Source organism: Phycodurus eques, chromosome 1 (assembly GCF_024500275.1).
Source record: "Phycodurus eques isolate BA_2022a chromosome 1, UOR_Pequ_1.1, whole genome shotgun sequence".
NCBI classification, from domain to species: domain Eukaryota; kingdom Metazoa; phylum Chordata; class Actinopteri; order Syngnathiformes; family Syngnathidae; genus Phycodurus; species Phycodurus eques.
The window spans coordinates 36,229,534-36,242,957 of NC_084525.1; the positions used below are offsets into that span (position 1 = coordinate 36,229,534).

The following is a 13,424-nucleotide window of genomic DNA, read 5'->3' on the forward strand; positions in this document are numbered from 1 at the left end:
TAGTGTAAATCTTAATTTAATTAGGTAGTTCAATCCAAAAAGTTAAACTCATAGAGATTCACTGCACACACTCAGAGTGAAGTATTTCATAAGTAAAAAATATATGTAAAATTTGGATGATTATAGCAAAAATCTTCCGTACTGCTTATCCTCACCAGGGTTGCATGCGTGCTGGAGCCTATCCCAGCTATCTTCGGGCGAGAGGCGCGGTACACCCTGAACTGGTCGTCAGCCAATCGCAGGTCACACAGAAACAAACAACCATTCACACTCACATTCACACCTACGGGCAATTTAGAGTCTTCAGTTAACCTACCATGCATGTTTTTGGGATGTGGGAGGAAACCGGAGTACCCGGAGAAAACCCACGAAGGCACGTGGAGAACATGCAAACTCCACACAGGCGAGGCCGGATTTGAACCCAGGTCCTCAGAACTCTGAGGCAGACGTGCTAACCAGTCGTCCGACGTGCTAACTAGTCGTCCGACGTGCTAACCAGTCGTCCGACGTGCTAACCAGTCGTCCAACGTGCTAACCAGTCATCAACCGTGCTGCCCACATAGCAAATTCATTCATTCCTTCATCTTCCGTTCCGTTTATCCTCACTATGGTCGCGGGCGTGCTGGAGCCTATCCCAGCTATCTTCGGGCGAGAGGCGGGGTACATCCTGAGCTGGTCGCCAGCCAATCACAGGTCACACAGAAACAAACAACCATTCACACCCACATTCACACCTATGGGCAATTTAGAGTCTTCAGTTAACTTACCATGCATGTTTTTGGGATGTGGGAGGAAACCGGCGTACCCGGAGAAAACCCACGCAGGCACGGGGAGAACATGCAAACTCCACACAGGCGAGGCCGGATTTGAACAGAACTGTTAGTCGGATGTGCTTACCAGTCATCCGACGTGCGAACCATTCATCCACCGTGCTGCCCACATAGCAAATAAAAAAAAAGAAAATCCTCAAACTGAGTAACTAAAATATGTCAAAAGAAGAAATAAAGTGTTTTAATGCATGCGTGACACGACATTCATGTGTCACGCTGGTGTCAGTGACATGAACGTGTGAATCCCAGTTCCATGTGCGTGAATGCTATTGCCGTGAGCGTGAGTGACATGAACGTGTGAATGTCAGTGACGTTTGCGTGAATGCATTTAACTTGTGTTTATGAGAGCATTTGAGTAGTGTTTATGAGAGCAAGACTTTCACTTCTGCGTATGAGTGTTTGACTCGTTTATGCGCGCATTTGACTAGTGTTTATGCGCGCATTTCACTAGTGTTTAAGAGAGCCTTTAAGTAGTTTGTGTGCATGAAAGCATTTGAATAGTAAATGTGAGAGCTAATCCTGAATCATGTCCCTAAAGCCCCTCATACTACAGCCTAGACTGGTTGCTGCCTGCATCAAAGTCATGCTTGTGTACCACTACACCAGTGGCTCTCAACTGTTGTCACCCTGGGACCTGCATTTTCATATTGTTGCAAAGTCATAACCCACTTTTATAGAATAAATCTTTTTTTTGTTTAAAACCAGCCTAAAAAAAACACCTGTGCTGTATGTTATATTTTTGAAAACAGTTTCAAATGCGTTTGACCTACCGCCCAAAGCATACTGCTAGTCATGACTCCTACTAGCCAGAGGCTTAGCTGCACTGTATTTGTTCACAGAGTAAACGAGTGATGATGGCATGAGTAACATTTCCTGTCACTTTCCTAACAAGTTCAATGTGGGAATTTATTGTACTCTACCTAAAATAAAATCTGAATATGAATACATATAATTTTTTGCTAGCTGTCCATGACCCACTTTTGGGCCCTGACCCCCTAATTTGGAAACACCACATTAAAGCATCAGTGACTCCCAGAATTGTACTTGGGATAGAAATGAATTCTACAATGTTTCTACAAATTTCCATTCCTGGACCTGTAAGTGGGTTTGCTTTTGCTTACCTGAGCCAGAATGTTTAGGAGCATCACAACGACCACAACCAAAATGCTAGCACCAGCCCGCAAGTACTTCATGTACATATTCAATCCAATGGATCCCTGTGCGCGAGTCTCTTCTGCCAACGTGTGAACTGGCTCAGCCTGGGTGTGAAGGACCAGTTATGTTGCATCATTTCTATTAAGGTTTCACCATCCAAGCTATTTTTGCAAACACAATCATTGTACAAACTGCCAAATAGTCTCCATCCTGGACCGAATGCACAGAAGAGGCCTGAGACCGCACTGAGTTCTGGGACAAAGTCCGGCTTCGGGAGGAGAGGTCTGAGGTCTGGGGCTCCTCCTCCTCATCCTTCTTCAATAGTGAGGTGAAATCCACTCCAGACTGCTGTAGCTCCGTGTACGTCCCCCTGGCAACCATGTGACCCTGGAACAAGAATACACTTATGCAATGATTTCTAATTGGACACGCATACCAGTACTGGAAGTATTATCACATGCATGGTGGCTCGAGTAAGAGCTGTACAAATGATGACCAGTGTGCCATATGCACAGCGCCACTTGACACTTATGATGCTACTGAGCAGACTTTTAGTCTGGCAAGGGGACTTTGTAGTAGGCACCTCCTGGCTGAAATGCAAGAACCATAAAAAAAAAATAAAAGGGCTGTGCACGAATTGGTGGTGATTCATCAGATCTGCTGGAAAAACGAACACCAAATAAGAATTTTCTGATTTGAATGACAACTAATCAAAGAATAACATATAATACAATAAAATACAATAAAACACATTACAAAATATTTCCGTTTTTAGCCTTTTTTTAATAGTGTTTTTAAATGTTATTTCTTTTTTGGTCCTGTTTGGCTCTTAGGTCAAGCAGAAAGGAGGATCCGTATCCTTTTGATGCCAGAACAGTTTTACTGTGTCACAGTGGACCTTTTAAGCTGCCGCTGTGGTTTCTTAGTACTTGAACGGACATTTATTGAGAATCAAAGTCAATCAGTTGAACAGAACAAGGTTTCTAGAAGGGAGTGAGAAAAGAAGACAACAAAACACAAAGCACTAGCTGTAAACAAGATGATGAAACTAAATCATTATATACCTAGAATAATGACATATTACATATCTTGTATGGGCCAGTAGTGCTACACCCTGTGAGGGAAGGACAGCACAAGATAGGACAGGGCAAGGATAGGAGGGGATGCATGCAAGATAAGGGTCGAGAACCTGGCTGTACAACTGAAGTCCGGTGGGAGTGACTGTAAATTATAAAACTCTATAGGACGAGAGTGTGAGTGAGGGGACATTTTCAAATAATCAAATTGGATTTTTCTAGACTTTACGCCGATCTGATCAGTGTTATTGGTATCGGCCGATAATTAGCATTTTATGCTGATCGGCTGATCAGCTTTCATGTCATAAATCACCGATCCGATCAAAGATGTCATCGATCGGCTCCGCACAAGACATTTAACGCCGCGTCTTCGTTGCGTATGATTCCAAAAGCTAGTTTATTTTTAGCCTTGTCACTTGCGTTTTTGCGCAGTAGTGTGCCTATCTGACGGCCAATAAAGTTTTTTTCATCTTGTCGGTGAAAAACACGTCGTCGGTGTGGGACGATTTTGCGGTGTCTCAGACAAACACGCAAGTTATTTGCAGTCTTTGCACAACTGAAGTATGTCGTGGGGAACCTCATCTAAATGCTTCAACACAACAAATTTGATCGAGCACCTGAAGAATGTACACGAGAAGCATGCTGCGTTCAAACAACGCAGCGTGGGGGTGAAAAAAACAAAAAGAAGTCAAACTGACTCAAACTCTGGACAACACCCGTCCATATAGCTGGGACAGTGAGAAAATTAAGAGTAAGCATGTCATTAACAGTATTTATTAACATGATTTAATTGCAATAAAGTAATTTAATTACAGTAAGTTAGCACCCATTATTTCTGTCATGTTGTAATGTTTATTTGACCTAAACTTATGTCAGTGGCCAATCCTTGAATGCCACCTAGAGGTCATTGCTGTTTTAACTTCTGTCTAAAATGCTAGAGAATAATTTGAGCTGGGATGGGCTCCAGCATGCCCACAACCCTTGTGAGGATAAACTGTACAGAAAATGGATGGATGGATACAATACACAAGTATATATATACAGTACACAAGTATATACAATAAATGAACAAGTCATGTAAATAGACACATTGCTCCATCTTGTGATCAGATCGGTTATCTGTTTTTTTTAAACTTGATTTGTGATTGGCCCCAAAAATCCTAACCGTGTAAAGCCTAGATTTTTCATTTCTTACTATTATTTCAGAATAGTATAAGGTTTATGTCAAACATACGGCCCACGGGCCAGAACCGGCCCGTCAAGGGGTCCAATCCCCATAGGGATGGAAAACACATTCACTGTTATTTTTCAATAAAAGTAACTATTGTTGCTACTTTTGTGCGCTCGAGGGTGCACTGACAACACTTAAATGACATTGGTGCACACTGTGAAGGCCAAACAATGCCAAGTTTCAGGAGAACACTAATATATAATGGTGTGCCATGTTCACACTGTGAAAATAAATACCTCCTGTAGAAATGTTTTAAGACATTGAATATTACAACATTTCAGTCAAAAGCTACACTTCAAAAGAGTATATATACTGAATCGGGATTTAGAGGGTGAGTCCGAGCCCTAAAAAATATACTGATTCACGATTAAGTCATGTGTGACGTTTGGGTCATTTTTTAGTCTAGTGCGTCACATAGTTGACTGTCATGCAAATGTAACAGACAATAACTGTAACTTGACAATAACACTGACTGAATAGCAGTCCTGGTTGTAGTCTGCCAACATTAGCAATAGGTATGGGCCATCTGCGATAAACTTCAGTTTAACACCAACCATGAACATTATATGTAGTGTAGAAGATGAAGAGTGGGCTGTTATATTTTTGCCTTTCTCCAACCCACAAATAGTCTTCATGTGGGGTAAAAACATTGAGTCCTTTTTTCACGAGTCAAAAATCAAAGAATTAGGGGTTGAGGGCATTCTAACTTGCATTTGGACAATGTTTAAATGCACAAACCTCTTTGAGGACCACAATCTGGTCTGCTCCCTTCAGATACTGCAGTTGGTGGGTGACCAGGATACGGGGTTTGCTCTTCAGCAGGCCACAGATGCACCTGGTTTGACAATAAATGGTCTACAATAAAACAATCTAAATATTTACTGGACCCGAGTCTGTGTTCTTGTGTTATGCAACAGTCCTGTTATTCGTAAGAGGAAGAGTGCATCAGGAAGAGCCATTGTCACCACGACAGGACCAGCACCGCACCTCTTCCTGTCTTACTTCAAACACATTCCTTCATCTTTATAGTTAGGCTTTCATTTCGATCCGTGTCCAGTTCTACACATTACACACTCCAAAGATTGATGAAATATATCTGTAGACTAGATGGGTATTTTTTTTAAATGGATTTCTCACCACATTGAGACAAAGAAATCTGTCCACACCGATGACAGCTTAAAAAAACACTGTTTGCAAGACAATACATTCACAAGTTGTCCAAGCAACCAATGATGCTGTAATCTTAAATTTGAAGGCATTTTAGGAGCCTCCACAAAGTAATTTATGAATACCCCATCACAAAAACGTCGACTTGAGAAAAAGAAGGAATAGAGATATTAAGTGGAATTTATTCCTGAAAATAAATGGAAGTTACACATTTCCAAAACATGGAAATGAGTAAATAATTGCTTTTACTCAGTAAATTCATACAAGGCAAACCACTCCTGGTTTTCCTTTTTTCACATCTCAGGCTGTGGAAAAGTGTCTAAGTTAAAAATACTGTATGTTTTTAACATACGCCTGTTTGGTGATTTAAAACACCAATGTCAGAAAACTAAAAATAGCCCACTCCAAAGTGGATAAATTATTCCTGGGTTCTCTTTTACAATGTCTGGAAATGTGATGCAATTTACTTCCTCACTGTTCAAAGAGGTGCCTCCCGACTTCAGCGTCCACAGCACTGAGAGGATCATCCAGAAGGTAAATATCGGCATCCTGATACACAGCCCTGGAGACACTCAGACATACATTGAATAGTACAACATTGGGGCACCACCGATCTTTTATTGGATGTGTACTACCTGGCCAGGTTGACACGAGCTTTCTGCCCCCCACTGAGTGTGGCACCGCGGTCCCCAATGAGGGTCAGGTCTCCATCTGGGAGCAGTTCTAAATCCTGCACAGTGTGGCACGAGTGGCCATTCATACTTTGACTTAGATCATTCAAACACATACAAAAGTAACAAAGTGCCAACAAACAATGGTTTTCAGAGCCGTGAAGACAATTACGGACAGTTTCCACCTGTCTTAGCATGTTATGGAAAACCACACCAATCACTTGACTTGCTCACCCGCTTTAAGGCACAAGCTCTGAGAACTTTCTCGTACATGCGCAGATCCAACTCCTTTCCAAACAAGATGTTGCTGCGGATAGTGCCAGGAAATACCCAGGGCTGCTGCGCAGCATACGTTAGCTGGCCTTTGACCTTCATCGCCCCCTTTTCAACGGGAAGCTCTCCCAAGATTGAGCTCAATAGCGAGGACTGGGTCGAACAAGAGATAACAAATGAGCTTGCATGTGATGTCACACTCCTTTCTAATCAAATTAATTTTTTTATTTGTGTTTACCTTCCCTGCACCCACTGGTCCAATAACAGCTAACAGCTGTTTTTCAGTCAGACTCAGTGTGACATTCTGTAGACATGGAGCATCTAGACTCTGTGGAGGTGGCACACATACAGTATGAGCGTGACCTTAAGTCATATTCACATCAAAGACTTTGTCGGCATCATTTGACCTTATCTCTACTTTGAAGTCTCAATTGGATATGCCATGCAAACTTTAATTGCAATAAAATGTATTGTTATTAGGCAGCATGGTGAATGACAGGTTAGCATATCTGCCTCACAGTTCTGAGGACCCAAGTTCAAATCCAGCCTCGCTTGTGTGGAGTTTGCATCTTTTCCCCGTGCCTGCGTGGGTTTTCTCTGGGTACTCCGGTTTCTTCCCACATCCCAAAAACATGCATGGTAGGTTAATTGAAGACTCTAAATTGCCCATAGGTGTGAATGTCAGTGTGAATGCCTGTTTGTTTATATGTTCCCTGCGATTGGCTAGCAACCAGTTCAAGGTGTACCCCCACTTCACCCAGAGTCAGCTGGGATAGGCTCCAGCCCGACCGCAACCCTAGTGAGGATAAGAGGTATGGAAAATGGAAGGATGGATGTATTGCTATTGTAAATAAAATAATTTTAATACTCATGGGTTACACACCTTTTGTTACCTTACCTCACTTTTAAAGATCAATATTTAATCTTTTCTAGTATGTTCCAGCGGTCTTGAATAACATTTAGTTACTTATAACGTAATATAAATAATATACTGCATAAAGAAAATCTGATCAGCAATCAAAATCTATTATCATCTATTATTTCTTCATAATAGTCGAAGGAGTAGAAATTAAAATAAAATGTTTGTTTACGTGCAGTTGTGGCCAACATTTCAGGAAGTGATTAAAAAAAAAAAAAAAAAAAGCAGGCTAAAGTGGTCTATATTACTTTGCTTTGTCTATCGCTGTTAGGTTCAGGGCTAATTAAGCAATACCAGCTAGTGATCATAGTAATATTGTCTCTTTTTCTTTTTTGTAAGTCTGAACCTTTAGTTCTATGGTGTGGGTTGGTAAATACAAATCTGTAAAGAAAATGAAGCAAGATCAGTTAGCTTCTGGAATGTCCGTCAGCCCCCTGCCAACAGCGGATGGTGGCCAGTCCGCAAAATAGATGCACATCTTTGAAACGGTCCGTGACTGAAAAAAGGTTGGGGAAGTAGGGTAGTGTGATGTAGTGAAGTGGGTCTTTAACAGGCTGATGATTCTAACCGCCGGCACGGTACACGACTGGTTAGCACATCTGCCTCACAGTTCTGGAGACTGAGGTTCAAATCCTGGCCCCGAATTGTGAATGTATGAGATCTTTATTAGATGTTCCTAGAAGCTCCCCTTGACAGTTATATTTATAGCTATACTTATGATTGCACCAAGTGGTTCACATCAGGGCGGCACGGTGGACGACTGGTTAGAGCGTCAGCCTCACAGTTCTGAGGGCCGGGTTCAACCCCCGCCTGTGTGGAGTTTGGATGTTCTCCCCGTGCCTGCGTGGGTTTTCTCCGGGCGCTCCGGTTTCCCCCCACATCCCAAAAACATGCGTGGTAGGTTGATTGAAGACTCTAAATTGCCAGTAGGCGTGAATGTGAGTGTGAATGGTTTGTTTCTATGCGTCCTGCGATTGGCTGGCAACCGGTTAAGGGTGTACCCCACCTCCCACCCAAAGATAGCTGGGATAGGCTCCAGCAGCCCGAGACCCTCGTGAGGATAAGCGGTAATGAAAATGGATGGATGGATGATTCTAACCTTGTCCCAGTAGCATATAAGGTCCTGGATCTCAATGGCAGAATCTTGCTTCTCGGCAAGTGGCAGAGGAGTGCTAGCCTTTGTCATCTCATCCAGCAACAAAAACTCCTTGACCAAAATAGACAACGACATAGACCAAGTTATGCACTTCTTTCATGCATCAAGAACTCAAAAACATGATTGTGTTACACTGTTGGCAAATGACTGAGTAATGTTGCGTGACGGGAAATTTGGAAATTCTCAAATGAACAACTGAAATTCAGTGACGAGATAGGCAGCCCCGCCTGCCAGATTAACTCTATAAAATCCCATAAGTGGCTTTAGTGCTCAAATGGGCAGGCCATAGTTCAAACGTAGACGTGATTACACAGTGACGGACCTGGATCCTCTGAATGCTGACACGGCTCTCGTAGAGCTTCTCTATGGCACTGGGAAAGAAGAGCGTCACAGTGAGGCGCACTGCTGTGTATAGTGACACAGTCACAAAGACTCGGCTGGCAGAGATTTTGTTCCCCAACAGAACATAGAGGGTGAAGGTGATGAAGACGATGATCTTGCTGGCACAGAAGAAGGAGGCCATGTTGAGGCCACGCAAGTACGAGCTCATCATGATCTGGTAGATCTCCTTCCTACAGAGAATGGGGGAAGATGATACTGGTGATAATGATGATGGTGATGAGGAGGAGGGACACAGAAATTAAAAGCCAAATGACTCAGACTGATAGGGGAAGCACACTAATGAGACATCTGCACACTCTTTTTTTCCATCTGTGCAATGTCCTGTTTACAATTTTTGAGGCAAACTCCAATCAATCAGTCTATCAAACTTTATTTATACAGCACTTTTCAAACAATGACATGTAATGCAAAGTGCTTTACACAGTTAAAATCAATCCCCTCCCGCTACTCATCCACAGACACACATATGCGTACACACGCACGCACGCACGCACGCACACACACACACACACACACACACACACACACACACACAGTTAAAAAAAATAATATTAATAATAATAATGTGATAATGTAACGACCTATGGCTGGGCACAGAGAAACGAAGTGAGAAAACATCATCTCAGGGAGCAATCTGCACCAAGAGCAGACACCAGACCGCGGCCACAGGACACCGGCATAAAGCCCCAGTTTGTGGCGTAAGGAGAGCCACATATGACAACTGAGGACCCCATGAGCCAGGACCATGACAACAGTCCATTACAGCTCCCAGTGCAAAGGGCTTCCTCTGAAACAATGAAAAATAATAAAATAATCATAAACATAATAAAAGTATATCCATACATATCGAACTCAACGTTCAATGAAAACTAAAGTGAAGACCTAAAATTGTACACACCTAAAATTGTACAAAATATTAGTTAAAGGCTAAATTAAAAAGTTGGCTCTTGAGCCTATTCTTAAAAACATGAAGTTCTCTGGAGCCCTGAGATGCTCCAGCAGGTTGTACCACAGACTGGAACGACACCTCACCGTAAGTGTGTGTCCTGACTTTGGGAATAACTAAAACTTGAAAAAATATTTTAGTTAACAAAATAAATAAAAATGAAAATGTTTTTTAAAAAACAACTAAGTGAAACCACAGTTTATGTTTATAAAACAAACCAAAACTAATAATAATTATTGCAAATTTTTTTTCAGTTTTGGTCTGAATTAATTATTAATGAATGAATTAATTAATTTCATAAGTGAGCTTTCGGGGTTGATTTCATATGTATTCATTTCGGTACAGCCGTACCAAACAAGGAAGGTGGAACAGTCGTTTGGGAATAGTAGTGACTGTGGAAGGATAGTTAGTTACTGTGTGTCGCCGAGAAATGATGTCGTTGGCGAGCAGCCAATAAAAAGGTGCTGCTTCAAATGTTGTGGACTGTTATACAGTACAGGTATGTGCCAAAATATTGGAATATCGAGGGGAAGTCAATTTATTTCAATCATTTTTTGTCAAAAAGTGAAACATGTTCGTTCATTCATTCATCTTCCATTCCGCTTATCCTCACAAGGGTCGCGGGCTTGTATGTGAACTTAGTTCACCACACACAAAGTGAAATATAGTGGCTGAAAATGTGAAATGACACAAGGAAAAAGTATTGAACACGCTAACTGGTATATATATTATACTTTTTACAAAAGCCTTTGTTTGTAATGACAAGTTTCAAGATTGTGAAGAAGTTGTGATTTTGGCCCATTCCTCCACACAAGCAGTCTTCAAATCTTGAAGATTCCGTGGGCTTCTTTTATGGACCTTGAGTTTCAGTTCTTGCCATAGATTTTCGATTGGATTCAAGTCAGGTGATCGGCTGGGCCATTCTAGCAGCTTCATTTTTTTTTCTTTGAAACCAATTGAGAGTTTTCTTGGCAGTACGTTTTGGATCATTATCCTGCAGAAATGTTTAATTTTCATCATCCTCGTAGATGGCAGCAGATGTTTGTCAAGAATGTCTCAGTACATTTGCCCATTCATCCTTCCTTCAATAATGTGAAGTTTACCAGTACCATTTGCTGAAAAGCCGCCACACACCATCTTGTTCCCACCTCCGAACTTCACTGTTGGTATGGTGTTTTTAGTGTGATGTACAGTGCCATTTCTCTTCCAAACGTGGTGTTCATTATGGCATCCAAACAGTTAAATTTTGCTCTCATCCGACCAGACTATATTCTCCCAGTATTTAACTGGCTTGTCCAAATGTTGTTCAGCAAACATTAAACGGGATTTGACCTTTATTTTTATTTTATTTATTTATTTATTTTTTTTAGCAATGGGGTCTTGAGTGGTGAGCATGCATACAGGCCATGTTGGTGGAGTACATTACGCATTGTTTCCCTTGTGACAACAGTACCTGCTAATTAATTAATTTGAAGATCTCTGTCCTTAGCTCTTGGACAAGTCTTCTGATTATTCGTTGCACTCCTCTGTCAGAAATCTTGTGAGGAGCACCTGATCGAGGCAATAATACGGACGTCAGTGCTCTTCGGTTAAGGAATGCAACCAGCAAAGTTAATTTGAATATTGAGATACATTAAAAAGTGTAGATAGAAGTGTGGTAAATGGACTGCACTTATATAGCGCTTTATCTACATCATCACAGTGCCCAACGCGCTTTACAAGCCTCACATTCACACACAGATTCATAAACCAACGGGCGACTGCTGTCATGCGAGGTGCTGCCAGGCCCACTGGGAGCAAATTGGGGTTCAGTGTCTTGCCCAAGGACCCTTCGACATGCGGACAGTCGTAGCAGGGATACGAACCTGTTCTACCTACTGAGCCAAAGTCACCCCAACATAATCCCATTGGTAACGCAAGACAAGTCCAGATCTGTGCGACAGACCACCAAGGACTCCACTAAAAGAGGTTTGATGAAGATATGAGTTTGTATTTCAAAATAAAAGTCTCCGAAAACTAATAAACTAAATTTTGTAATGCATCTCAAGATTCTAATTAACCTTGCATTCTTTAACCGAAGAGCATTGACGTCCGTATTATTGGGAAGCTTTTAATTTGAAGGTGGCTTTCGCCGCTAGTTGGTGAATTATTTCCGTAATGCCTAGTATGAACAAAATTAGGGGCGGCTGGCTTGATTGCTACTTTACGAGTGGAGGCTGGCTTGACCGCAGTCATTTTCGGGGGTCCTTAGCCAAACCGATGTTTTGCACAATGCACATACCGGCGCTATATACCTACTGGTGGCATGCCTTTAGCGTCCTCCTTCACGCGCACCCTTCCCCGTTTAACGTCCTGTCCTCAGCCACGTCCGCTTTTCCTCTGTATAAGCAGCGTGTCGGCAGAAAATGCTCCCAGTCAGTCAAGCGGACCGCTCATCACAACACAGCATTTATAGATTTGTGCACACATAAGGCACGAGGCATTATAAGGCGCCCTGTCCATTTTGGAGAAAATTTAAGACTTTTAAGTGCGCCTTATGGATGTGAAAATACGGTATATTTAGTGAGAAAAATGGTGACGTGTGAAATAGTTATTTCAGCCGTTGTAGTTCAAGCCTTTATTTGTTTCAAATTGGATGATTATGGCAGAAAGACAAAAAAAAAAAAAAATCCAGTATTTCACAAAATTTGAATATTTCATGTGACCAACAAAAAACGATCTTAAACACAGACATGTTGGCCTTCTGAAAAGTATATTAAAGTAACATGCCCTCAGTACTTTGTTGTGTCTCCTTTTGCATTAAGTACAGCATCAAAGCGACGTGACATGGAGGTGATCAGCCTTTGGCACAGAGTTCAGGTGTTATTGTAGCCCAAGTTACTTTGATATTGGCCTTCAGATTGTCTGCATTTCGAGGTTTCTGTTCCCTCATCTTCCTCTTGACAATACCCCATACATTTTCAATGGGGTTCAAGTCAGGCGGGTTTGTTGGCCAATCAAGTATTGTTATCCCATGGCTATTAAACCAGGTATTGGTAGCTTTGGCTTTGTGGGCAGGTGCCAAATCCTGCTGGAAAATAAAATCATTGTCTCCAAAAAGCTCATCGGCAGCGGGAAGTATGTAGTGCTCTAGAATTTCCTGCTAGACAACTTGCTTGACTGTGGACTTGGTAAAAGACAATGGACCCACGCCAGCAAATTACACAGCTCTTCAAACCATTACTGACTGTGGAAATTTTACACTGGACTTTTAGCAACTTGACTTTTGTGCTTCTCCAGTTTTCCTCTCGACTCTGGGATCTTGATTTCCAAATGAAATGCAAAATTTACTTTCATCCGAAGAGGACTTGGGACCAACAGGACAGCAGACCGATACTTTTTCTCATTAGCCCAGCACAGACGCTTCTGACGTTGTTTTTGGTTTAGGAGTGGCTTGACACATGTAATTCTACAGCTATAGTCTATGCCATGCAGACGTCTGTATGTGGTGGTTCTTGATGCACTAACACCAGCCTCAGTCCACTCCTTATGAAGCTCCCCCAGATTTCTGGATCATCATTGCTCGACAATCCTCTCAAGGCTGCAGTCATTCTTGTCA

General features: G+C 42.0%; 1 protein-coding gene across 1 annotated transcript in view; it reads right to left on the reverse strand.

Moving 5' to 3' along the window:
• Positions 1-13,424, reverse strand: part of abcc4 (ATP binding cassette subfamily C member 4 (PEL blood group)) — a 55,374-nt gene that overhangs the window by 14,088 nt on the left and 27,862 nt on the right. Inside the window, exons 8-16 of the mRNA XM_061690493.1 lie at positions 8,801-9,050; positions 8,422-8,529; positions 6,642-6,731; positions 6,365-6,556; positions 6,095-6,189; positions 5,935-6,021; positions 5,031-5,127; positions 2,178-2,372; positions 1,952-2,089 (exon numbers count right to left, since the gene is read on the reverse strand). Of these exons, the coding sequence (XP_061546477.1) occupies positions 1,952-2,089; positions 2,178-2,372; positions 5,031-5,127; positions 5,935-6,021; positions 6,095-6,189; positions 6,365-6,556; positions 6,642-6,731; positions 8,422-8,529; positions 8,801-9,050 (1,252 nt within the window). The remainder of the gene's footprint in view (positions 1-1,951; positions 2,090-2,177; positions 2,373-5,030; positions 5,128-5,934; positions 6,022-6,094; positions 6,190-6,364; positions 6,557-6,641; positions 6,732-8,421; positions 8,530-8,800; positions 9,051-13,424) is intronic.